We start from the raw sequence: 27,440 nt of genomic DNA, 5'->3' as shown, positions 1-27,440 counted from the left end.
CTGAAAGCATTTAGAACAGGCAATTTTGAGTTGTATACTATATCATGAGTAACACAGTTAGGAACTTTTTAGTGCCTTCATAAATCATACTCATTTAGGAGGAAAATTAGATCTGTCCTCTTTGCTCACTAGTAATATCTACTGGGAAAGATAACAGGACTTCAGGGCTACACTTCCATTGAAAACATTAAAGATTCTTCATAACCAAACTTCTAATGCCTCTTCCCTGGTGCAAACTGTCAAGGCAGAAAAAAATGTTAAGCAGGTTCAAAAGCATACTAAAGTATCTTCAGTCCTTCCAACCATCTAGCATTAATGCAGTAGAACTTTAAAGTTGTAAATTTTTAAGAATGATAATGAAAGAACTTTAATCTTCCTAGATGATTAAGGTGACAGGCTGAAAGAATGTAATAGCATGGAACATACAATACGCTGCCGCACTGCTCTAGTACAGGTTCTGACTGTCAAGCAGCAGCTGATCTCTCCCTCACATGGCAGATGTTCTTGCAGATGCTACAGCTCCACTCTGAAAATTGGTTTGAAGTTTTAAGTAAAAATCCAGTAAATGTATCATTTTCTCTACTCCTATGAAGTATTCTGTATAACTGTGAGACATACAAGCCTTGCTGTTGTGGGATAAACACATCCAGACACCCACGATTTCAGTCATAATCTTGTCTTGCTTGCTATTTAATTTTCAGTGTTTTTTAGCATCACTGTCTCTAGAATTTTTGTCACAGCAAAAGTCAAATTACCTGTATCTTAAAATTTAAATTCTGCCCATCCCCTCCTCCTTTTTTTTTTTTTAATTGTCTTTATCTTAGAATCCTGTAAAAAATATTAAAATGTTCCTATTTGGAAAGGCGTTAACTAAAGAAGAATAAATTAATGACCTTGTTCATTTTTAGAATGAATATTTTTTTCTACAGTAGAAGTATTTCAGCTGTAGAACAGTGTACCATTTAAGAAAATGTTAATATTTGTGTTTTGTTAGAAAAACAATCACACTGTCCTTACTTATGTTTGCAGCCTGTGCACATTCAAATATATTCATTCCAAAATACATAAAATTGTACATATAAAATTTTTTTCTAAAACAGACAGGTGCAGTACTTTCTCTACAGTTTCAGAGATCCATTTAATTCCTATAAGATATAGGCAGAGGATATGGTGTAGAATCTGCAATTTCATGTATTCAGATTTGTTCTCATTTTGACGAGGATGAAGAGCCAATACTAAATTATCCACTAAGCTAAGCAGTGGAAACTACAGACCTATTTGACATTCAGACTCTGTCAAACAACACAGAAGCCATTTTGTCTAAAGTATTCTCAAAATCACACCTTATTAAGGTTTTCCAATTACTCAAACAAAAAGACATTGATTTCCAACCTAACATAGCAGGCTTTGTGTTGTTTTTCTCTAATTTTCTCTTGAGCAACAAAACTGCAAATAGATAATGTTGAAATGGGAGAAGCTTTGAAGCTTTTGCTTTTGTGCAACATGATCTGTAATATTTGTATCAGCAAGCATAAAAAAATCACAGCGGAAACAATCTGAACCTATTATATTGTCTCCCAAAATTTCAGTTGAGACAATAGGGTAAGATGTCAGAATATTAACATACTTTCTTGACGTACTGTTTATCTCTTTGTAAAAATTCCTCTCAAATCTTGCTCAAGAATTGTCTCAGAGGCTGCACACTGTAACAGTATAAAGGAATACATTCTAGTGCCAAGGTCTGGGTCTTGGCCTGGTATTATTTAATTTACTAACATAGACAGAACCAGATGCAGATGCAAGTTGAACAGGGTAGAGAAATAAGAGTGCCATGGTGTGATCACTCTTTAGGCTTATGGCTTTGCACTCAAGCCTGGTGCAAAAAATTTACACCAGTCTCTACGGGACTGAAGAAAAAAAAAGCTGAACCAAGGACAAGTGAATTCAGGTATCAGGTATCTCAACATAAAAAAGGTAAAAATCAATTACAAGATGAGACCATTGCTAGGGTAGCTTTCTGGACTTGCACTGGGCATGAAGCTGACCCTTGAACACAAAAATGCTCCAGGCAGAAGACACTGTCATCTGCCAGTTAGATAAAAGAAATCTCCTGGCTGTAGCCTGAATCTGAATGGATCTATTCACCACATCTACATTCTGTTTTTATCCTAGAGGTCAAGACCCTTTACACGACTGATGATAAGAAACAGGCATCTTTGGAAGGAGATTGTCAGCATTGCAACAGATACTAGTTACATTCCATCCATATTTGCTTCTCTAAGTGTTTTCAGTCTCCCTCTGCAAGAGGTTAAGGTATGAATCATTGCCAATCTAATAAGAAAAAGTTATTTATATCAACTTATATTTGACTTGAAATATGTCTCTGATCTCAACGTTAGAAAAAATCCACATGAAGAAATACTTACAGGACAACAGACTGCCTAGAAACATTTTTTAAGTACCTGAGCAGCTGTAGAAACCCGACAAAAGCAACTGCAAGCCCTGATTTACTGTATATGTCAGGCAAACCAAGGGCAGGATTCCTCTGTTCAAAGGAAGATATCTAGAGCAGTGACATCAACACCTGACTAACAGTCCTGTGCTTCCCTAATTGTAGGGGAAAGTAAGAGGAACTTTAAAAGTGCAATTCATTTCATATGAAGTAGATGCTTGAAATAGGAAGGATGAATTACATCCTCTCTAGACTCCTACGAGCAAGGGAAGATCAATGACATTTTTGTTTTTACGTAAAGTCTTTACTGACACCTGTTCAGCAAATTGGGATATCTTCTTGCAGAGGCCCAATTCTTCTCCTCTAGCAAAATATTACTGGGGCTACTTAGATCCTGTAATTGTGCCTGCATGCATAGGTGTCTCAATAACTGCATTACCCAGTGCATTACTATAGCAGATCCTAAGACACTTGTAAAAGACAGTGTATCAACTGTAGACCTGGGATGAAATTCCTCATAGTTCTTTAGTGACCAGAGAGCCTAATTTACAATTTCAGACCTCTGAGTCATTGAGTCAATGATTTTTATTGTGATTTAAGCCTCTAAATGACTCAAACTCTAAATAAATAAACAAACAAATGCCAATAACCTTATGTAAATCTCTTAAGTACTGTCATAAAATTCCCTGTATATTTTATGATCTATAAATATTTAATGGGCCCCAAACAGCACCTAACAAGTCTATATTCAAAAGAAGCAACGAGACATGAATTCATGTAAAAACTGCAAACTACGCTCAGATTATTGCATTTACTTCTGATGTCAAAGTGCAGACTGTATACATGGGTGCTTTTCTTACCCGGTCACCCTTACCACCAGGTAGGCCTGGAGGACCTGGCAGTCCAGGAAGTCCGATGTCACCTTGGGGACCCTATGAAAACAAATTAAGGATGTAAACTTAGCCAGTCTGTTCTCTAATAAATGACTGAGAGCCATACCCTTACAAAGAGATGGGTTAGAATCTAATTCCCAGTACAGTGCCAATTTGATTAAGGATGATTATCTGATCAAAATAGAGCTGATCCAAAATGCATCCTTTTAAACAGCATCTTACTATAATTTTATTTCAAACATAAGATAAATGGCTTACAGGGCTTTCCACCCTTCACTCCCTCAGCTGCAGCCTGGTTCCCTTGAAAATACTTTCTAAGATGTTACACTCTGTGATTTATGCATTCCTCTGTAACAGCAGGCTCTTTCAGCCAAAACCTCCTCAGCTCTGCTTCTGACAGTTATTGTATAAATACTGCTGGAGCAGCAGTAAAAGGTGGCATTCATAATCTGCTCCATTCGATAGCTTCATGTAGCTGTTAGCAGAAAGGCTGTCTTTCACTGCTCCTGATCCCCAAATGCACACAGACCACACAGGGGTGCGCAACCCAACTTTGCGCATCACGGAAGCTTTTTTCATTTTTTTAAGTAGAAGAGAAGGTCACACATCTCCATATACTTCAAAACAACATTTGCTAACATTAGCACAGTTAGAGAGGACTGAAAAAGAAACTCAACAATCACTCATTTCAACATTATTTTCAGCTCCCTGCATAGATGAATGGCTAAGTGTAATTCCAGATGATACTATAGCCTCTTGGAAGTAAACATTAGCACTGAATATGGAAATGAACTGCTTACCCATTTCCCTGGTAAACCTGGAGGACCTGCAGGACCTGGCTCTCCTCTGCTACCCTTGTAGGAAACAGAAGGACATTGTTACCTCCAAAAATATTTCTGGCAAACTGGGAATACAGCATGATTTTTTCTTAATGTTTAGTGAGTTATACTACCTAGTAGTTGGCTTTAATCAAGATTTATGCTCATTACTGCAAAAATATCAAGGGCATTACAAATACTGAAAGACTGGGAAATGCAAATATTTTTAGGTTACAGTTGCACACAATATTCAGTTTGAATTAGATGACTCAACTAATTAATTCTGATGAGTGATTATTCACAATAGAGTCTCCTTCAAGGGTCTGCACATGAAAAGTTACCTGTTAGGAACACATCTATTTCACTAAGACAGTTTTAGTGGGCATTCTGACAGGTGAATTCTTAGCTTTAGCTTTATGCTTAATTTCATAAAATGACCACAATTAAGCATAATTTACAAGCTCCACACTCATGTCAAAAACCATCAGCTGAGTGTATTTGTTTCTTTTTAGCTTTTAAATGCCATCTTTAAAATCTGAGCAAGCCCATGATTCCACATTGTGATGGACAAATTTGACAAACGTATGCAGAAGTCATGCTTAGCAAATGCACATAGGTAAAAATGCATGTTTATATATGTCTAGACTGTTACAGGGAAGGGAAAACTTAAATCCCCATTCACAGTACTGGTAAGTATAAATATGCTCTTAACTGGATTTTTACTTTATACCTTCACTTCAAATACGTTAATGCATTCAGATCATCATATACACATTGGTGCTATAACTTCATCTTTTAATACAGCCATTTGAATGTATACTATGGGTAAACCTGACATTGAATCAGCTTTTCAAAGCCATTTTTGAAATAAAGTACCTTTCCCAAAGGGTTTTGTCTCTTATAACCAAACTTTTCAGGACAGCTTAATAAGTTTTGTACTCTCACTTGTACAGATAAATTCAAACACTGACAACACAAGCCTAACTTGAGACACTTTTCTTACTTCCACATGATTAGTAAATACATGAGTAGTACTTGCTATTAAAGCATAATGTATAATTTAAGATCATAAAATGCCAATAATAAAAGTTATTAGGTATGCAAGTAGGTATGCAAGTATAACCTGCTATATATAGCTTAGAAAATTTTGAATAAAAGTAGATCTAAGCATACTAGTAATATATACAATGCATAATTTCAAATATAATTATTTTCTTCATAATAAGGAAAATATTGTGATACACTGAAGAATAAAAGGAGGTGGCAGGCTTAAAAATGTGTTTTACACAAGGTCATAAGTGAAGATTTGAACCCTACAATTCCAGAAGTAATTAGGTATCCTGGAGAGATCAGAGAACCAAACACAGACAGACTTTTCCATTCATCTCCCCCAAATATCCTATCGTGCTAAAGCCACTATCCTTTTAAAGTACTTCGTACAGTTTCTAGAAGCCTTTTCATGTTAAAAAAAAAAAAAAAAAAAGTAGGAAAACAGAAAGGGAAAAAAGCCCCTCAAATCACCTTCATTTTACTACTCGGAAAATGCACTTTTGAAAATCTGTTTTTTAATCACATAATTCAGTAGTACATTTCTGACCCAGAATACTGTTACATTTTCAATGCAGGAAAGAGAAGGATTAAAAATATGATCGGAATTAAAAATTTTCTCCTTATATATGTCATACCATTCATGTATGAATGCTATACAGCCATAAAACAAAATCTTCCATCCATAGGATTTAACTCATAATAAATGTCTTAAGCACATCAAAGTTTCTGCAGGTCATAAAGAATACAATCAAATCTTTCATTTTACATTCAATGTAAAAAAAAATCCTTTGTTAAACAGATACTGCAGGCTCTTTTTCAAACATTAGTGCTTTTCTGAAATGGTAAAAAAGAACAGAAAACCACAATATAAAAGCATAGCAGATAGCTAATGGCATGTTTCCCATAAATGTTGACATTATATCTGTAAGGACAGATTATGACAAATTAAGGGCCAACATTGGAGCACCTGCAAGTGATGCGTTTTATAGAATAAGAGAGGAACTGTAAACCAAAGAACAATCTGGAATCCCTCCTTGCCCATGGCATAACTTAAAAGACCATAAATCTTACCCCAAATTACTATACCTGACTGAAATGGCCCTGGGTTGAGATTCACACAGAGCTATTCATAGAATCATAGAATCACCAAGACTGGAAAAGACCTCCAAGATCTAGTCCAGCCATCCACCTATCGCCAATATTTCCCCACTAAACCATGTCCCTTCGTACCACACCTAAACGTTTCTTGAACATCTCCAGGAACAGTGACTCAACCACCTCTCTGGGCAGCCCATTCCAGCACCTGACTACTCTTTCGGAGAAGAAACTTCTCCTAATATCCAATCTGAACCTCCCCTGGGGCAACTTGAGGCCATTCCATCTAGTCTTATCGCTAGTTACCTGGTAGAGAAGGCTGACCCCCACCTCACCATAACCTCCTTTCAGGTAGTTGTAGAGGGTTACAAGGTCTCCCCTGAGCCTTCTCCAGACTAAAGAATCCCTGTTTCCTCAGCCACTCCTTATAAGGCTTGTGCTCAAATCCTCTCACTAGCTTCACTGCCCTTCTCTGAACATATTTCAGTGCTTCAATATCTTTCTTGCAGTGAGGGGCCCAAAACCAAACACAGTACTTGAGGTGCAGCCTAACCAGTGTTGAATATGGATAGATGATCACTTCCCTGCTCCCGCTAGCAACACTATTTCTGATACAAGCCAGGATGACACAGCCTTTTTGGCCACTTGGGCAACACTGCTGGCTCATGTTCAACCGAGCACTAACCAATACCCCCAGGTCCGTTTCCCCCACACAGTCTCTCAGCCATTCTGCCCCAAGCCTGTAGCGTTGCCTGGGGCTGTTGTGGCCAAAGTGCAGGACCCAGCACTTGGTCTTGCTGAACTTCATCCTATCAGCCTCAGCCCAGCTATCCAGCCTGTCCAGATCTCTCTGTAGGGCCTTCCTATCCCCAGGCAGATCAACACTTCCTCCCAGCTTGGTGTCATCTGCAAACTTACTGAGTGTACCCTCAATCCCCTCATCCAGGTCATCAATAAAGATATTAAACAGCACAGACCCCAGTACCAACCTCTGGGGAACACCACTTGTGACCAGACACCAGCTGGATTTAACCCCATTCACCATCAGTCTCTGTGCTCAGCCCTTCAGCCAGTTCTTCACCCAGCAAAGTGTGTACCTGTCCAAGCCATGGGCTGCCTGCTTCTCCAGGACAATACTGTGGGACAAAGTGTCAATGATTTGCTGAAGTCTAGGTGGACTATGTCAACAGCCTTTCCTTCATTCACCATGTGGGACGCTCAATCATAGAAGATCAGGTTGGTCAAGCAGGACCTGCCTTTCGTGAACCCATGCTAAATATACCTTAGTCTCATTTCAGAAGAAAAGGTATCTTGAAATGTCCTCACATAAACATTTAAAATACATCAAGAGTTATGACCTAGAAGCATTTACCTATTTCCCAACAGCATATAAGATCTTTCTAGTAAGTGGTTCAGGTGCTGACATCTGTATTTGGTCAGATGAGACCTTTCCCTGTGGTCTAAATTACTCATATGCAATAATCTCTCACAGAAAATTATCTGTCACAGGCAATTCATGGCAGGGGGTAGACTAGATGATCTTTAAAGGTCCCTTCCATCCTAAATCATTCTAGGATTCTTAGATTCTATAATCAGAACAAAAGTCAGTTTGGGCAGGTTCTCAGCCTCACTTTCACTTAGAGTGGCCCCAAATATAACACAGTCTGTAGCTGTAGGCCTCTCACAAATCATAGCAAATATTGCACTAGTTTTAATTAAAGAAAAAAGACATCTTGATCTATATATTTTATGCACTTTTGATACACTTCAGATTTCCTACATTTCCTGAAGATAAAAGTCTTGAAGAGTGCAAGTAGCTATTCTCATTCAGAAAATTTGACATGTGAGCCGAGACAGACTGGCTCAGATCCATGCCAGTAAAATTTTCTGGCCTGCAGTGATGGAGGCAGCATGCAGATATCCACTGCTAATGGCCTCTAAAGTACTCTAAAGCTTGGCGACTACCTATACATTATGTAAAAAAATATCAGATACTATGGGATCAAAAGCATATCTAGGACAGCTCTAGTACTTTAACAGCACGCAGAATTGATTTCTGTTAATTATACTGCTGAGGATAGAGTCATTCATTCAGTGACAGCAGGGCACATGTACAGTGCTAAGTGAGTGCAGCACCACAGTACAGAACAATATCAAGATGCAGCCTTCCCACAGCAGCTATGCTAAACTGTGGTTACAACAAGATCTACCATTTCTTTATTTAAGGGTATATGGCTGGACCACTCAATACATTTAAATGTAGATTCACTGTCTCTCTTACATTTCTGTTAGATCTATACTTAACCTTTGAATGTCACACGTTATGAGGTATTTTAGGATTTATGGTAGACCTTCCTTTAGTTGTCTGGGATTATTTTCATCCCCGCTGAAATCCTGAAGGACTTGATTCTTTTGCAGAATTACCACAAACAGTTACAGAAAGCACTTTCAGGCAAAACAGTTCCTTTCAATAATCTATTGATTTCTTGTTTATGAATTGATTCTGTTAAGGATGCCTCTGTTAGGACAGTAATAAGAATGAGAACAATCCCCAGGTAACTGAATCTCACTAAGTTGTCCAGATAATCAAAATAATAATTAGAATCTCTTGACAAGTAATTCATAGTGTATACTGTGATTTTAAGAGTACAGTATATAAAGTCTACAAAGAGAAAATGAAGTATATTTTGGAACAATTTTTAAAGAATTATTCCAAATTATTTTGGAAATCATTCCTCATTTATCAATTATATGATATCACTGCACGCTGCACTTTTCTATAACCTATTGTCCTGTGAAGTATAATTGAATTATTTCTCAAAGAGTAGCGCATTTAAAACTTCAGAGAAAGATGGCTATGTGTGGGTGTCCTTCCAGCAAAGAAGAGTTGATACTTAGTAGTACTGTGCTGAAGGTCATTGTAAGAGTCTTGGTGCTTCTGTGGATAAGTCGTGGAACTTTAATGAGTATTTCTGAGATCTGGATGAATTTATTTTTTTTTTAATAATAAGTTGAAGTCTAGCAGAGCTTCAGCATACTAACTTCAACTAACTTCATGATAAGGATGGTTTTTTACTCAGTTTACAGCCTATAAAAGGATATGCTGTTTAGGAAAAGCCAACACTGCAATGTCTGCTGACAGCCAGAGGTCTATTATGCACAAAATTCAGCAGAACCTGCTGCTGGAGGTGAAGGGGTAAAGAGCAAGGCAGCAGACACGAATCTGAATGTGCAGTTTGTAAAGTCAGGGGGGGAACAGTTGGAGAACTGAGGAGGCTTGGAGATATTACTTGGATTTGGGTAGCCTACATAGCCTGAATGAGAGAGGAAGAAGCACTACATCGTATGAACCACATTGCAGTTTGGAAAGATCCGGAAGTGTAGTCACATTCACCTAATGTCTTAGGTTTACTCCTTTAGCTGTACCTTTAAATACTAATTATGACTTATCACTTATGAAACACCACTGAAATTATACATACAAAATATACCCAGAAATAACAACTATAATTAAAATCTAGTAAGGCAATGGAAAATGCATCTCAGGGTAGGTCAAAGACAAATATTGTTTAAGACTCAGAAAATGATTAAGTTGAAAGTAATCTAAGATGTTGAAAACAATATTCTCATCTACATTTAGGTCATTCAACATTTCAGCATGAAATCAAGCTATTTTCTAAGCTCCTTCTTCTCAGTGACCAGAAACACAAAAGCATCTCCAGAGAATAAGTCATCCCAGGCAGTCTGAAAATTCACTCTAACTCACACTCAAAAGTCTCTCATAAGCAGCTATGTTATCAAATTTTATGAAGCTAGGTATTCAAACTCTACTGCTAATGTTAGGAAGATATGCATCACGTCATAAATACTTCAGCAAAAACACACATGCTGGTCTGCATATGCATCAATGTTTTGCGCAATTTACTCTGCAAGTACTGAACCTTAAAGTGGTCCAAGTTCTTTTTTCACTTCAAGACCATAGGATGGGATAAATATTTTCCTAATATAAGCAATTTAAAGGTTAAATAGCTGAAGAGAAACAAAGGATAAAAAAGGGAAGAGAGGAGGAGGTGCCTATATTTCCTGTAAATACAGCACGAGAAATTAAATCTTACTAAATCTCAAAAAATATGGAGGAAAAAAAAAAGAAGTCAAGCAGCTCGGAAAGCATGGCTATATTCCACTGATTAGGAATGACACACTGATGGTTGAGATTTGCTTCCTTCGGGCCACCTGCCAGGATAACTGGCTTAGAAAAATTTAAATCAGAAATGAATTTGTTAATTACTTGGATTGGCTACTATAACATGAAGGAAATAAAGCTAACTGACAAAACAGTTTGAGTGGAATTACATTTATAAACAAAAGACAAAATACACGTTTCTCCAGTTCTTTTTCTGTTTTGCTCAACAGATGAATATGAAACAAAAGAAACAATATGAAACTCTTTTTTTCCCTCTCAGTTGCCAATTTAAGTTTTCCAAGGAAAAGGAATGATTGACTAAAATTGTACTTCTGAAAGCATTTTTCTTGTAAGAAGAGTTGTTAGTAGTCAGCTAAGAATCTCCCAGCACGAGTTTTCTTATTTTTTATTAGATCCACGTACCTTGTTTTCAGTGATTTAATATCTTCGCTATGAAACTGTAAATGTTTACAGGCTTGCAAAAGGCCCAAATTTTGACATTTCAATTACGTTACAACAGTTGCTTAATAATGAAAATTACACTGAAATAGCGCAGCTTGTGCCAGGGGATGCTACAGTATTTTGTAAACAGTAGAGAAGTACTATATTTTCCCCACAAACTGACTCACTGATGAAAGTTTAACAGTTTAATAGCTCCATTGTGTTGAAATTAAATTTTCTCTCAAAAAGTTGTCTTTTGCAAGTAGCTGAATCAGAATAGCCAAGCAATTCTTTAACATAACATAAATATAGATATTTTCCCCTATATCCTAGATACCAGTTTGCAGTCCACTTTAGCAGTCAGCCTTGTTATTACCCCACAGACCTTCACATCAGAGCACTGGCCCTTCTGGAACTATCAGCCACATTGTCTTTCCTCAGCAGTGAAGTAGAGAACACAGGTAAGGGAAATGAGAGCATGAAGAGGATCCCTATGTGGCTGCTACCACACAGAAATGGACTTAAGTTCTTCTCCATAACCTGCAAAATGTGAAGAGTTTTCCAACTCTGAGGAAGAAGTCCAGTCTCTCTTGACTTCTGCCAGAGTATACTACTAGCAAGAGTGAAATGGAACAAAGGGTAAAGGAGAAAGAAATTAACTGAGGTGAACATTAAAGAGAATAATTTGAAATAGGAAGGAAAAGGACAAGAAAAACACTGGAATCATAACCATAAAATCCTCAGGCTTTGAAACTGGCAATGAAACTGGTCAGAAACTGGCAAACTTCAAAGCTGTGAGAAAACTTCAAAATCTGAAAAAATACAAAAATATTCACAAGAAAAAAACAATTTTCTTAGAGCAATTATAAAAGTTTTTCTTGGCTTATTTTCAAAATTTCTAGTTTCCTAAATTGGAAAAAGATGGGGTGCAGAATTATTTACCTGACAGAATTTTTTTTCCTGGAAATGTAAGGGAAGTCCTAGAAGCAGAGACCTAAATACACCTACTACATAAACTTACTGCAGAAGGAAGACAAAATACTCTTTATTCTGCACTGAAAATAAATACAAATTCAACTGGGACGAGACCTTACTGAGATTCAATAATCCAACCTTTTGCTCTTCCTGAAGAAAAGGATCCTTGTTTCAGTTTTCTGCATAGAAGAAATGTCTTTCCTGTATTCCCAAAGAAAAACAAAGCCATTCCAGCAATGCATTGTTTGTAGTTGGAAGGGGGATTCAAGGCTCTTTATAACTTCAAAGGAACTACAGAAAAACAGAATACCGCCTAATGCTCTATATGCATATTTACATTATTATCAGGAATGCATTTTCTTTCTCCTTTTTGTATTGACTAAAAGTTTGAGTTTCTATGACTTCACTCAGATCTTCACATTTTCCAAAATAAACGCATTTTGTAATGACAGAGAAAGTAATGGTAATTTATCCAGATGTCTTGCTGGTCTCTAGAGATATAAACAGAAACTTCATTGTATTTAATCTGCATTAGGTGTTTTTGTCTGACTACAGGGTTACAAATAATTAACCTTGCATGTCGTCTCCTGTTTGTATGGACTGCTGATTTTGTAAGTTCATGTTCACATTGAGAGGATTAAAAGCATAGTTCAGCAGATTACCTTGCATTACCAGAGTGGGCAATTACTTTGGTCTGATTCAGTTATAATTCATATTCCTGTTACAAATATACAAAATATTAACTGAAGAAGAATAAAAAAAATATTTGAGTACAACACTTCTAAACACAAACAACAAAATTAAATGTTTATGAGTTGGAGATATGGGTAGCTGGAGATACTGTATTCCACTCTAGTATTTGCTTCTATAATCCCCCATTTAAATCACTCAAAAGTAGCTGTGGGCACAGCAGCATTCATACGAAGATTCAGTCTAAAATGAATGTAATCTCATGAATTAATTGGTGCACAATAATGCAAACCACAGAAGAAAACAGAAGAAAACTAAGACAGTCTAACTGTTGCTGCATGTTTAAAGACACAAAAGAGTTAATTCAGAGAATGTACACCTGAGACATGAAATACTCTTACAAACACATCCCTGACAGTAATTCCCTAAACCCTGTATGAGGATAGTCCTACAACTGCAAGAGTAAATCACTTATGTACTATATCAGCTCAGCAGATTCCAGGAAAGTATCCCTACAATATCAGTGATAAGAGAAAAGCTTGAAAAGCAATAGCTTATAGAGCTTTGAACCCTCTGAGTCTTGTCAATGCAGTCAGATTGAATTTTGCTAAATCAAAATTTTCTTTGAATCCCTGATCCCTTCATCCTCCACAGTCGGATTAACAGCAAAGGGAAGTTAGATCAGCCTCATGTGACTTTAATCCATGCCAGTAAAACAAAAGTGTTTTTAAGTAGAGATAAATACTACGCTTCGCATCAGTTTCATTCATAATGCAAACCAGAAAGGGCCAAGGCACAGGCCCAAGCAGCAACCCATCATCATCCATGATAAATTGTTTGGCTCGAGCCACTTCACACTTTCCTAGACAATGCCCAGGAACAGTGTTGGGATCACAGGCAAGAGAGTATTTCCAGTATGCAAGCTGAGAGCATTCAGCTTGCTCTCGAATATGAGGAGTTTGGTGTTAAGAGATTATAGCAGCATGAAGATAAACCATGTCAGGCCAATCGACAAATGGGGTCAAAGAAAAGTCTCTACTCATTGTCTCTACACTGTAGGACAGGCAACTACCTTTCCTCCGTGCTCATTGTGCCTCACTGTTCATGTTATTTGCACTAAAAATAGATTCTAGCAACAACAACAACCACATTCTGAATCTTTGGTCCAAAGTTCATAATGTTGTAACGTACAGTCTCAGCATTTGACTTGTTATAGATGGAACTGTCAAATAAAAGAGTAAGTGATTTACTGACAGCTAATGCATTCAAGCTTTTCAGTGCCAATGGTGGAAGTTGACAGTTGCAGTGGAAAAACAGCAGTTCGATTCTAGCTTTCTGTCACAAACCACACTCATTCCCTCTGTTCAGGCTTTAGTTCAGCCTATTTAAAAACAGACTACGTTGTGGTTTAAACCGGCAGATGGCTGAGCACCACACAGTCATTTGACCTCTCTCGCAGTGGGACAGGGGAGAGAACCGAGGTGAAAAAGTAGAACTTGTGGGTTGAGATAAAACTATTTACTAAGATAGAGAAAAGGAAAAGGACAATAAATGTATGTAACAAGTGATGCACAAGCAATTGCTCACCAAACCCAACCAATGACCAGCTTGAACCCCAACCAACAGAAGAGAGCAATATACACTCCCACTTCCGTCAAAACTCCTTCCATGTGATGTCACGTGGTATGGAATATCCCTTTGGCCAGTTAAGTCAGTTGTCCTAATTCTGTTCCCTCCCAGCTCCTTGGGCCCTTTGCTGAGAATGACCTTGGCTCTGTACAACACTGCTTAGCAGAAACTATAAACATTGGTGTGTTATCAGCATTGTTTCTATCCTAGAACCAAAAACACAGCATCATATCAGACACTCTGGAGAAAAAAAATCCATCCTAGCTGAAGCTAGGAAAGACCAGAAGAATGTAAACAAAGGTTTAGAGTTTAATCTATCACCAAAGCCAAAAACAGTTCTGAGACGTGTTTATGGACTTCTCTGCATGGCAATGCACATCTACCTGGTACAGGTTGAAGTTAAAAAAAAAAAATAGTATTTACCTTAAAAGTTATCACTTGAACTGAAAAATATCCATAACCGGTGCGTCAACAGTAATTCGGGACACGACAGTATTAAATATAATCAGTTAGAAATGTATTCAATACTTACTGGTGGTCCCCGGGGTCCTGTTGGACCTGCTTCTCCCTCTGGTCCTTGTTCACCCTGTTTTGGGATTAGGAAGGATGCAACAAATTTGAAAAATGATTTTTTACATAATGCAAGGTATTCATTTTTCTAGATCTTTTGAATAAGTTTAATAGTCTTACCGGTTTGCCAGAATTTCCCATCAAACCTGGCACTCCAGGAGGACCTCTATTACCCTGTAGGACAGAAGATGAAAATGAGGTCAAAAAGAAGTATTTATTAATTTTTAACTTTCACCTTTGTTTTGGTTTTAGTTTAACTTTTACATAATGCCTTCTGTATAATTTTTCAAAAGTCAGATTACTTACCTATTTTGTTGCATTTGTACTGACAAATGCCAAATAGACTTGCTTCCCGCTCTCAGATCACAAATAGATAATAGAACCCCTTGTGCTCTCAGTTGAAATTCAGGTCTTAATCTAGTTTTCATTTTCATTTGTTAAAAACTGCCTCAATTTTTTTTTATGTGAAACATTCCATACTCTCAATCATATGTTTGTTTGGTTTTTTTTAAGAAAAATTGGAATTGTTGCTGCAATTTTTTTAATACATAGAGACAACAGCCTCTGCGATTCATCAACTTACTGCCACTATATTCTTCTGAAGAGATTCCTCATTTCAAACTGTTCTGAGGTACCCATATCACGCACATCCTCTAGCAAGGAATTCCATGATTTCAAAGGAAATGACCTTTTTACTATGGTTTAGCAACAGGAATCATCACAAACGGATTATATAGTAAAAGAATTGTCAAAAAACATGAAACTACAAATGACAAAAGAATATATTTGATTCTTCTAGTCAGAAGGTTGTCACTTATCACAATGAAAAAATAACTGAGTACTTTAGAACTTTATAAACACAATTGCAGCCTTATGAGAAAGTAAATGCTCAGGATGATTTACCTTTGGGCCAGGAATCCCTTTCATACCTGGAGAGCCTGGTAAACCCTAAAGGAAATAACATTTAAAGTGCTTATTTGTTGTTAAGGGGGTTGGAAACAGTGTTAAATAATATGTGTCTCACAGTGAAGTATTGCTAGTCCTTTTACTTTGTATCGAAGCACCTTTATCCAATGATGGACAAGCTTGAATTCTTTCGGTATAGAGAGTAACAGTCAAGGGGACCTTTATAAACTGACAAAAATAGCACGGAATACTGACGAGTCGTGACTTTTTCTGGCTTAGATTAGAAACAGTTCTTCACCCTATTGTCCTAGCACTAGAGTCTAATAGATACTTTTTGTATATATTTCATACATTTCATACCCTCCTCACTTGAGCAAGAGCTCAGAGCAAATATGCTTTCACCAAATTTTCTTCCAAACAGAAGAGCTCACTTCATATTACAAATCTACTTCCAATTCTCTTTTAATACACCTTCTTCACTATATTCTCACAACAATTACTCAAATAGCATTATGTTTCAATTTTCTATCTAGCTTTTGATAGCCGGCAGTTTTCAAACATAATCAGTTAACATATCCTCACATCTTTGAGTACCTTCAAAAATAGTCCCAAAACACTACTAGTTCCCTGCAACCACATTACAGGAATTTACACTGGAAAATATTTCTTCGGAGAAAAACATGTGATGCATTCCAGATACTCTGGGCCAGCAGAATACGAAAAGGAGATGATTACTCCCTGAGGTATGCTAGACTAACAGGTCAGCTCTTCCAGCTCACTCTGGAAATTTGTGTGCCCCTAATCATTACAACCAGTTCTAACTGTGAGGTCACATAAAAATAGCAAAAAGGTCTCAGATACAAGAAACCGTAAGAGAACTGCACACTGGCCACAGACTTTTGTACACAATTCTTCACTAGAGTAATATAAGGAGATTAAAATTTTTGCACAGAGTAATTTTGGATATACAAAGCAGAATTTACCCTTGCACTAGATTTACTCTTCCTTGGTCTGTTAATCAGATTTTCACTCAAATTACTCCATTAGGAGTGCCAAACTCAGCTTTTCTGTGGTTTCAATAGAACCTAACTTTCAACAGAAAACCACTAGACACTTACTGGCAGTCCCGGAGGTCCTGTATCACCTGGAGCACCGGGTTTTCCTGGTTCACCCTGAAAAACATTTTATCTTGTAACTTTTGCAAATCAAAGCTAAGGGAAAACTTCGCTACTGGAACACAGAGCTGAAATACGTTTGGAACTGGAGAATGGAAGCTTTCATTCAATTACCTTATGTACATAAAGTCATGGGCAGTGGCACAATAAAAAGCCACGTGACTGAACAAATCTAGAGCAGCATCAAACCTACATCAATTAGAAGCATGCCAGCTGCACTCTACCTTTGCTCCAGGCATTCCAGGGATACCTTCCCGGCCATCAACTCCTGGCAAGCCCTTGAAAAACAAAACAGTCATACTGTTGGAGAGATTGCACTCAACTACTTTGCTATATAAATCAGTATAACACAAAATAAATGAAGAAATATACATACAGACTCTCCTTTAGGCCCAGGGAGACCATTTATTCCTCTTGCCCCTTGGGGACCCTAAGAATGATAATTTTGAAAAATGAAAATGAAAATAAATATGTTGAAATGATAGGTGCATAGAACACCAACCCATACTTATTCAGATATGCATGTTTGGTCATATATAGCTTATAAATGTAAAGTATGGTTGGCACTCTCAACGTCTGCAAGTCAACAAGAGTTGAAATTTGTGCTTACTCTTTCTCCCTTTGGACCCTCTTCTCCCAGTGGACCTCTCTGTCCTTGATCTCCCTAAAAAAAAAGTTTACCAATAAATCAGTGTAAAATTACTTGGATTCATTAGCTAAAACCAACAGTTGAATTCATTCTAGTGAATAGAATCTTTCTGTGGTCTCTTTGGTCCTGTGGCTACCCAAATTTGGAGTTTAGCTGGGCTTTAGAATCTGCACAGAGATCCCTTGTCCCTTTAGTGGGATTTACCTAGAGTATCTTCTACGCACAAGTGACTGTTTAAGAAAAACTGAACCCATACTCGCCTTCTGCATCTATTGCCATGCAGACTGACATAACATGGTGCATATAACAGCCACCAGGAACATCAGCAGCTCTGGGGACAAAGGCAATGTCTGACTAGTTGTTTTGCAGAATCTTTCACAGAAGGATCCTGAACCTGTCTCACACAAGGACAATTAGAACTTTCAGACAACCTGCATTATTTGCAGCACTGAGGACTTGTACTGCGCAGTACAAGAAACATGCACAGAGAGTTAGTTACAAGATCTATCAATCAGAATTAAACCATTGCTAAATAAACAACTTAGATACCTAGTCTGCACTGAGCTCTTCTAAACTGTGTATATTTCTTTCCTTCTTTGCACATTACAAAAAGAACTCGATCTAAGGAGTTAATTGTAACATTTTTTTCTTATAGGAGACAATGTATTTATTTAAAAAAAAAACACTAAAAAAGGAAAAAAATATATTTAATTCACACTGAAGTTAGATGCAACTTTAGAGTTTAGTTCTTGATTTTTGAATCTAGTCCATGATCCCCACAGGATCAAAAACATAGAGGGGCAGAAAAATATATACCACATTTGTGCTATCTTGTTCCCTAGAACTGCAGAAAGCACTGCTGGTTCTTCTCACATATAAGAGCATATAGTCATATGCCTGCCTATGAAAAGGACAAACAAGACCTTGGGTTGATGTTATGGGAATGCAAATTTACACAAAGGATTCACTTCAATTGTCAATTAATATGGGCAGCCTGAAGAATCAGGTGCTCAAAATACTGACAGACATTCATTAATAATTACAGTAATAACAATAATTACCATGACACCTAATATTTCCCAAATATTCTTCCAATATCACAAATAGAAAAATAGAGGTTTTTTTGTTTGTTTGTTTTGGTATCAGGAGAAGATTGAGCCTTAACTGAAATGATCCAAGCAGCACCGCAGCATTACCTCCCAGGATGCAGTAATATGGGCAATGTATTAGGTAACAGAACAGGAAGCTTAGTGTCTTCTACACTACCTGTAAATTCACACTCAATTAAAGCAAGCATCTCAAGCTCATGCTATATTAAAAATGCAGTTTCTTAAAACTGCATCTGACAGGCGTGTTTTAAAAACTCAGCTAAAGCTATTCTCTAGAAATCCAGAAATGTCTAAGCAAAGCATGCTGTATTCACTTCTCTAACCCATTCAGTTACTGACTAATCCAAGCATAAATTCTAGCCAGTTTGGAGGGGAGCAGCCAAATTATCCAGTACAGGTTTTGTTCTAATAAATGAATATTTTCCAGGGGAAAAAAAAAGCCACTGAAGAATTTCAAGCCACCCTAACACATATTACACATAGTAGCACTCGGAACAAAGAGATTACAATACTGAAAACCTGAAGCATTCAACTGCACAGCAATTCTTTGGAGACAGTAAGTGATCCTGGAGTTGATGTCACTATGATGTCATGTATTTATCAGCTGAACTGGATTGATCAGAGGTTTTTCTCATTTACAGTCAGACTTACTATCTGACTGGGTAGACCCTGGGAAGTGTTTGGCTAACACACATTCTACTTACAGGTGCACCAGGAAGACCTTGGGGACCAGGATCACCATCAAGGCCACGAGCTCCCTACAAAACAAGAAAATAACAGCAGACAATACAATGAAGCACTGAGAGACTAAAAACTTATGCCTCCTCCTAGCTTGCTGGGAGCTGCAGCCTCTCTTCTTTTTTGTGGAGATATGAAAACAGTTATCATCATGGAAAAATGTCATTCATCCACCTGTTAATTCTCTTAAAAAAAAAAACAACAAAAAAAACGCAAGACAGGGAGAAGGTCATGAGACTTCAGAAAATGTCTGTGTTGTCCTTAACAATACTATTTCTATCACCAGATAATAGAAGAGAATCAAAATGTGAGAACTTTTAAAGTGCACTACAGATTTTTATCTCATTTCAAGCCAACAATGTAATTGCTGCCCTATAATTTTTAATTGAGAACAAAAAACGTTTTCAGAAGAGTTTACAGAAAATAACAAATTCCTTCATCAAACAGTAAATATTTCAGATGGGCAAAATAGCTCAAAAAAAGTAAGCAAGTAACTTTGAAGAATCACAGGACAGAAAGAAACTCAGAGAAGTAAAGATAGTAATAGTTCAGAAAACATGTCTGAGAGTTTAGAATGGATCACTCAGGAGAAGTTTCATAACCAGGACAAATTTGATGTTGTTTCTGAAAATAAAATGTCACAGAATAAGGTTTCCATGACTTCACTTCTGAAGGAAGAGGAAATGGCATGATTGCAATATACTTTTCCATCCCAAAATTTTGATCATATTGATCTAGCAAGATGATAACAGTAGAAATGTAACAGTCTGTCTTGAATTAACAGTTCAAAATTGTTTAATGAACAGCAGGAAAATGATCCGGCAAAGTTGAAGCCCTTATAAATATGAATCCCTCTGGCAGCAATGCAAGACACCAAAAATGCAAGAGAGAGAAAGAATGGAGATAGAACACAATCCTCAATTAAAAAAAAAAAAAAAAACTGACAAAAGCTGGAGATGAGAAGCAAAAAGCTTCTGGAAGATGTAAATCACAGGAGGGGCTACTTAATATTAGCTTTAATTAAAATGCACTACAGTTTCCAGCTCTTACAATTTGCTGTCTTGCTGACTACACAATTGCACACATGCCAAGCCACTATAAATGCAAGGAAAAGAAAGAATAGCGAGTATGTGTGTAAAGTATGTGCACTTAGTCAGAAAGATCATGTTGCTTTTTTTTTTTTTTTTTTTACAGTTGCTATGGAAGTGCAGCTGACATAAGAAAGATAATGCAGGAAAAAAAGAGACAGAAATTTAAGGATGAAAATATTCATGGGTGTAATTTTGTATCCAGTTCATTTTATGACAAGAAAGGTTAATACTCACTTTGTTACCTTTAGGTCCTGTTATACCAGTTATACCTCTGATTCCTAGAATGCCCTGAAAATGAAAAGTGTACTCAAATCACGATTAAATCTTTTCATCAGAACCGCTCTAGCTTTCAGACAGAAGTATCTTTATAGTTCCCCATACTTTATGTTTTACTACTTAGCAAAGGAGAAAGAATGTATTTGAATATTTAATTTATACAGTAATTTGATATTTCACTAAGAGTTAGCTGAATGCTACAATCACAAATATGCTTTAAGGACTGAAATTACCGCAGAGTTGAAACAAAGGTGTGCAGTCTGTGCAAGAGCAATACATGAAGGCCTGGTTTGCAAAAGAGCTAATGTTGTCTGAAGTAGGATATAGGACAGATGCAGACAAATGCTCCAGAGGGCTTTATAGAAATCTAAATGTAGAAAAGAAATGGGCAAGGTTTTTTAAGAACAAAATGGCACTCAGTTTATATGCCCCCATCTGAGAGACTGGACTTCATGGACATCTAGTGCAGCAGAATGCATCACAATTATCACTACTTTCCATCAAAATACAGTCAGTTGGGAAAGTTGTTTTTGATTTATTCCTCTTCCCAAGAGAGTGAAACTACACGACCTCTCCTTCCGCAAAGAGACCTAACCATCAGCCATAACATGCTTGTCTCTCAGCAGGAAGAATGCTGTATGACTGTGTTAACAAGAAAACTACAGGCACTTCAACCAAGCATAGGCAAACCTACTCCTTGAACAGACTAGATGGGAAGTCATTTTACTTGCTCTTAATAAAGCTAGATGGAATCCTGAACAGAACAGTTGAAGTCTAGTCAGTCTGAAACATGAGATAAAGCATGATACTGCAACAGCAACTACTGCAGCCCAACATGAGAGATACGTACTGTCTAAACCTTGTTCCAAGACCAGAGGTGGAAGTAGGCACAGTGCAGTATCCACAGTTTTCTATCAAAACTAACATCTCTCCCATACTGGAATATCTCATCTAAGACTTCTCATTCACGCATCATGTAGAAGTGGTAGGTTTTAAGTGCTGCTGCAGAGAACAGATTCCTAATTCTTTCTGTGTATCAGAACATTATATTTTTTGTGTAAGAAAAACGCAGGAAAATATGTATAAACTCTACAGCCTCTCTGCCTGTCTCTCTAAAATGTGGCCATACACTCTTCCATACAGCGTCTTTTTGACATCACTTTCTGTATATTGTAAATCCCATATTTTAAGAGGGAACAATTATTATAAAGCTTGTTTGGCAAGGTCATCAACTGGTGAAATAGCGAAGTGAAATGAAAGCCAAATCAGTCCCAAATTGTTTTCTGATCCCGCTGCGTTTTGTTGTTTTTTTTTTTTCCCCACAGTGATAAGAGCCTTACCAAAGTGACTTGTGACCCCAGAGGCCCTTCAGGAAGCACGAGCAGCATCTTAGGCAACTGCTTTCTCTGGGCCAGGGCCCCAGGGTACTTTTTTGGCAGCAAATATAAGAAGGATTACTCATCCTTCTCCATTCCTAATATAGAGTTTTATGTTGTCCTGAGCTTATAGAGAATTCTGTAATTTAGGATTTGGATGTTATGAGCATCAAAGTAAATTCCTGAATACTGTCATATCTGGACACCAGTGGAATTAAAGAAATAATTTACTGCCTAAGAAGAAAGTATAAGAATTCATTAGAAAGTAAACTATACAAATTAAATGTGGTATGCCTAATTTCTATTTCTCTTACGTAAAATTATCCCTTTACGTCTGTTACATATTGCCTGTTGAGCTGTGGGAAACATAATAAAAGCTCCTCATGAGAACACAGGTTGAGGAATTATATGCCAGAACAAACAAGTGAGGAGAAACAGAAGGAAAAAACTCCAAAATCCAAGTATGATTGAAGGCTACTTCCTTGAAATGGAAAAAGACAGAAATTTGAAAATATCTGTTCTTCCATGGCAGACACTGAATCCCCAAGTCTTAGCAAAGTCCAGGCTTCACAGTTAAATGCTAGCTTTGCAAGGCTGAAGTAAGCGTCACTGAAACTACAGAAAGGAAAGCCAGGAAGAAGTACTATTTGCACAGTCCAAACACTAGAAAATTGAGGATGTGATGTACTTTTTAAAATAAGTATGCAACAATGTTGGATTAACTTAATTAATTCCACTGTCTCTCATAAGCAAGATGACAGGATAAAAAGAAAGATGCGTGGAGCTTTTGTAATATCCATTCTCTTACAATAAGAAGAAAATAGATAAAACATAAGAAAACAAATGTGTAGTGCTATTCAAAAAGGAAATACTTTACTGGAGGGCCTTGAGCTCCAACTTCACCAATGGGTCCTTGATCCCCTTCTTCACCCTGGAAAGCAAAAGGAATACATTGTTGATTATGAATACCATGGATATTGTCCTCTCAGCATAGAAGTTACATTTACTACTTACTGTTTTCTGTCACCATGTTCTATTTGAAGGAAATTCATCATTTTACTTTTGGCCAAAAACTTAATTCCAAAGAAACTCCAGTATAAAGTAAAATAATATTTCACTCTTAAGCTCCTTTTTTTCTTCCTTTTTTCCCCCTTCAGCATTAATCCCTTAAGACTTTTTTGTTCTTCTAGATAAAATGTGTAATGAATGTATACTTACAAATGTGAAAGGATTGAATATGCCAGTATCTCTGCCTCACAATACCACATTGTGTTCCAGAATTTTTTGAAAACTGAAATGGTAAAAACACCTCACCAACTAATTAAGCTCCAATTTGATTACATGATAACCTCTCTCATGCAATAATAGCACACACTAGCAAACAAGAGAATTTACTGCTAGTTCAATTTGCATAAAATGATTTTGGAGAATAAGGCTACTGCTCAACATCCAGGGGGAAATAAAGATCTAAAAAACTAATATTCTTTTCAATATAGTTAAGAACAGAGCAGGGGTGGGTGTTCTTTTGTTTAGCTTTTTGTTGCTGATGTTCTTTCAAGAAAGGATTTTTTCCAGGTTTTTTTTTTTTTTTTCAATGAGTATTGAACCATGGACCAAGGCAATGTAAAATTTCCCAAACTTTGCTATCAACTTTCCAATATCAAACAAAGTTAATTCTAATGAAACACCTCTAGAAAGTTTACATTTCACTCTTAAAGCTGAATCAGACTTCGCCTCTCTATTACAGTAATAATTTGTCTTTCCCTCTGATCTTACACTTTCTGTCTCAAATTTATTTTTCCTTGTCATTCTTCCTGTTATGATTCAGCTGTGCCACAGAGCAATTTACATAGTAAGCCAACAGAATTCTTGTGCATTTATACACTTGGAAGTTTTACTATTAAGAAATTTGACTTCAAGTTCCATAATAATTAAATTTGAATGATCAAAATAAAAAGCAATAGCAGTGTAGCATCACTGATTTCTGTGTTCTAGTAAATACAGAGTTCAGAGAATGAAGAACAGAAATGTGTCTTTAGTTACTCTGCAGTATTATGATACGCAATATCTCCTCACACATTCTGATAAAAACAGTTGGTAGTTCTAATGGAATCTAATGTTCTTTTTGAAGAATGGGCTAAACTACTGTTAGATTGTTAAAAACAGCAGTAGTTTCCCCTTATATTTATGAGGGTTTTTTGTTTGTTTGTTTGTTTTATACCTTATAACCTTGTTTTCCTGGTTCACCAGATTCTCCTTTTGAGCCTTTCTGTCCCTAAAATAAATGTAGAGACAAAAATTGGAGATTATTCAGATAAAAATACAGGATTCTACAAAACAAACTTGGACACCTCAGTACAACATTACTGTTCCATCTGCAAAGCCCCATTCACCAATGCTTCCTCATCTATCCATTCAAGACTCTATATTAAGTACCATCTTCAAAAAGATCTAACAAGAATGTATTTCTCAATAGATTAGGTGTTTCTTCTTAGGTTACCACGTAACAATTACCTCTAGTCACCGGTATTCCCAGAAACCAGTAAAGAATACATAGAAAGTCTTTGATAAAACAAGAATCAAAAAGTGTTCCTTTCAATTTGTTTGATGAAGTTACATGATGGGACAAAAAAAAAAAAAAAAAAAGCAGGAAAAAAGACTAAAGTTTTGGTAGAATATTTAGAGCCAGGAGTCAGACTTCAAGTGCTCAGGAAAGTGAATGAAGAAATCTCTCACATACTCTAATCTTTTCAAGACATATAAATTTAACTGTGAAAATTATAGCATCATTAAGAGATTTTGACAAGAGACTATTTTGGTACTGAAGAGCTGGAAAAACTTCACTCTGTTACAATGTTTTTTAAATTAGCAAACTGCCCTTCTTTCAAGCCATAATATACTCTGCTTAGTGTTTTGAAATGGTATCTCTGTAAGGAATGTTTGAACAGATCCTCTCACCTTCATTCCCATTAGGCCAGCATGTCCTGGGCGTCCAGGTGGACAAGCATTGGGACACTGGAAAAATCATTCACACTGTTAGCACCACATAGCTTGGATAAGGTTGTCTTTAAATGGTTTAAAAAAAAAAAAATGTGGACAAATCTTACCAGTGGGTCACCATCTTGCAGACCAATTGTTCCCTAAATTAAATGAAATTAATTAAAATTAGTAAAAGAAAATTAACCAGACCTGACCCACCAGGCATTAGACAAAATGGAAAATACCACTATCTGAAGCTGGAATCAGAAGTATAATTAACCAAAGGATCTCCGATATGAAGACAACCTAAATTGTAGGATATCATCGTAAGACTCCAAGTGCCACAGAATCCCATCCTTTAAGTTATAACATCTTTTCTGAAGAAAAAGACTCTTTTTTCTTAAGCTATTTAAAACATACTCAGAATGTCTACCTTTTCCTTTAAATATCAAATTCTCCAGACTTACTGTTTAATTTACTGATATATCTGTAATCAGTCTGGTGGTAATTTGTACCAGAGGTTTTTTTTTTTTTTTATATGTATATATATCCATGGTAGGGCATTCCTAAAATTTTGATATAATGAACACCAAAGTTTGAGTTTGAGTATTTAGGCAAGCACTACAAGGTTAAGTTACAAACTCTGTAGATTTCAAACAGAATCCAAACCAATTTCTGTGGTCAGGATGACTTTTATTTTTCAAGCAAAAAGAAAAATCATATCCTTACAGAGAAAATAATCTTCCCACAATACATGTACTGGTAGTTGAGTGACAACGCCCGTCAATTTCTGGAATTGTGGTAAACTAGAGTCCTTTGTACAACCAGATGCATTCAGTTGTGGGGGAAAGGCCATTTCTCATATTAAATCAAACAATTGATGGGAGTTTATAGGAGGCTTATGAGACACAACAGGGAGAAATATGACTTCACAGCAACTGCTGGATTCTCCAAAGCCCAGTGGAATGGAAAACTATTTCAGAAAGGAGAAGGGGAGTTTAAAGACTGAACTACTGTTTTTTAATACAAAAGGATTTAAAGAAAAAGTTGAAGGTATGGTAGGGATCAATAACTGGATTGACGCTGTGGAACTTCAGAAACCTAGATGACAAAATTGTCAACAAAAAGAAGAAGCATACACCATTACTGAGGGTTCCTTTCTAATTGTCTTTGTATGTTTCCTAAACACTCCTCTCCACATTATCATTCACTTTTTTTAAAAAGAAAACAGTGTCTCTTGCAACACTCTGGTAACTTTCATGAAGACAAGAAACAAGCTCTAGATAAAGCCTATGGATTTAGGGTCTGTTCAGCAGAGAAACAGTACAGCTTTGAAAGAGACATTAGTGTGAAACAAACACTTTTCCTCATGTTTGCATTTCACAGCACTATTGTGCCTGCCAGATGCTCTCTGGGCAGGTAACTAGCATAAGGCATAACAAACATCCCTCCTCTCAAGAAGCTCAGAGAGGACAACCACTCTCCTAGAGAGGTAAAACTGGTGTAGTTTTCTTATATCTCTTACAAGTAGCAGGCAACAGACAAAATAAGTATCACTTGTAAGCATATATCACTCAAGCTCTTTAGCTTTTATTGCTCTTTTATAGCAGAGAATAGTCTGCTTCTAATGATGTACTACTACTGCTGAAGTCCAACAACGAGTACATGTACAGTAACACTATAATTCACAGGGAAGTTTAAAACTTGTAGAAGTTAAAGTTTAAGACCATTCGCAGAAACGGGAATGTGCCATTACAGAAATTACAGTGTTTGCATCTCAAAATATTTTTCATAACTATAAGGACTAGAAATATGCTTTCTAAATGGAGGCTGGAAAGTTGATATCATTACGTGAGTGGTATCTCAGGCTTTGAACACAAGAACATATGATTTAACATAGCTTGCTGAAATCCTTAAGTTGGTATTATGTTGTGGGACTTAAGGTGAAGTCTTGTTCAAGCAGCAGCACTAGTACATAACTCAGACATTAGCACATATTAAATACAGTCACTTACTCGAGGGCCTGGTGGTCCTGGTGGTCCTGGTGGCCCCCTTTTACCTGGATCTCCCTAAAAAATAAAGGATATAAACATATACATGTATGCATATAAATAAAACTAATATATATATATATTCAAATAATTGTATTGATTCATAGTCATAATGATAACAAACAGTCACATATTCATACCAAATAAAAAAAGTGATAGATGAATTCACTACAAAAGGACAGAAGGAATAAACTTATAATTTTTAGCAAACACAGCAGTACTTACAGGTGGGCCAGCACGGCCTACTTCACCGGGAAGTCCTGCAGCACCAGCTGGACCCTGTAACAACCAAGT

At 36.8% G+C, this 27,440-nt stretch overlaps 1 protein-coding gene across 1 annotated transcript in view; it reads right to left on the bottom strand.

Annotated features, from left to right (window-relative positions):
* The window catches only part of COL9A1 (collagen type IX alpha 1 chain), a 73,304-nt gene that overhangs the window by 13,209 nt on the left and 32,655 nt on the right, over window positions 1–27,440 (bottom strand). The window contains exons 14-30 of the mRNA XM_021392891.1: window positions 27,372–27,425; window positions 27,111–27,164; window positions 25,224–25,256; window positions 25,075–25,131; window positions 24,338–24,391; window positions 22,994–23,047; window positions 20,699–20,752; window positions 19,340–19,393; window positions 17,488–17,541; window positions 17,254–17,307; window positions 17,102–17,155; window positions 16,821–16,874; window positions 15,700–15,744; window positions 14,917–14,970; window positions 14,759–14,812; window positions 4,146–4,199; window positions 3,313–3,384 (exon numbers count right to left, since the gene is read on the bottom strand). Of these exons, the coding sequence (XP_021248566.1) occupies window positions 3,313–3,384; window positions 4,146–4,199; window positions 14,759–14,812; window positions 14,917–14,970; window positions 15,700–15,744; window positions 16,821–16,874; window positions 17,102–17,155; window positions 17,254–17,307; window positions 17,488–17,541; window positions 19,340–19,393; window positions 20,699–20,752; window positions 22,994–23,047; window positions 24,338–24,391; window positions 25,075–25,131; window positions 25,224–25,256; window positions 27,111–27,164; window positions 27,372–27,425 (909 nt within the window). The remainder of the gene's footprint in view (window positions 1–3,312; window positions 3,385–4,145; window positions 4,200–14,758; window positions 14,813–14,916; window positions 14,971–15,699; window positions 15,745–16,820; window positions 16,875–17,101; window positions 17,156–17,253; window positions 17,308–17,487; window positions 17,542–19,339; window positions 19,394–20,698; window positions 20,753–22,993; window positions 23,048–24,337; window positions 24,392–25,074; window positions 25,132–25,223; window positions 25,257–27,110; window positions 27,165–27,371; window positions 27,426–27,440) is intronic.

The sequence above is a fragment of the Numida meleagris genome, chromosome 3 (assembly GCF_002078875.1).
Source record: "Numida meleagris isolate 19003 breed g44 Domestic line chromosome 3, NumMel1.0, whole genome shotgun sequence".
In the NCBI taxonomy this organism is placed as follows: domain Eukaryota; kingdom Metazoa; phylum Chordata; class Aves; order Galliformes; family Numididae; genus Numida; species Numida meleagris.
This window is presented reverse-complemented; position numbering and strand designations above follow the sequence as displayed.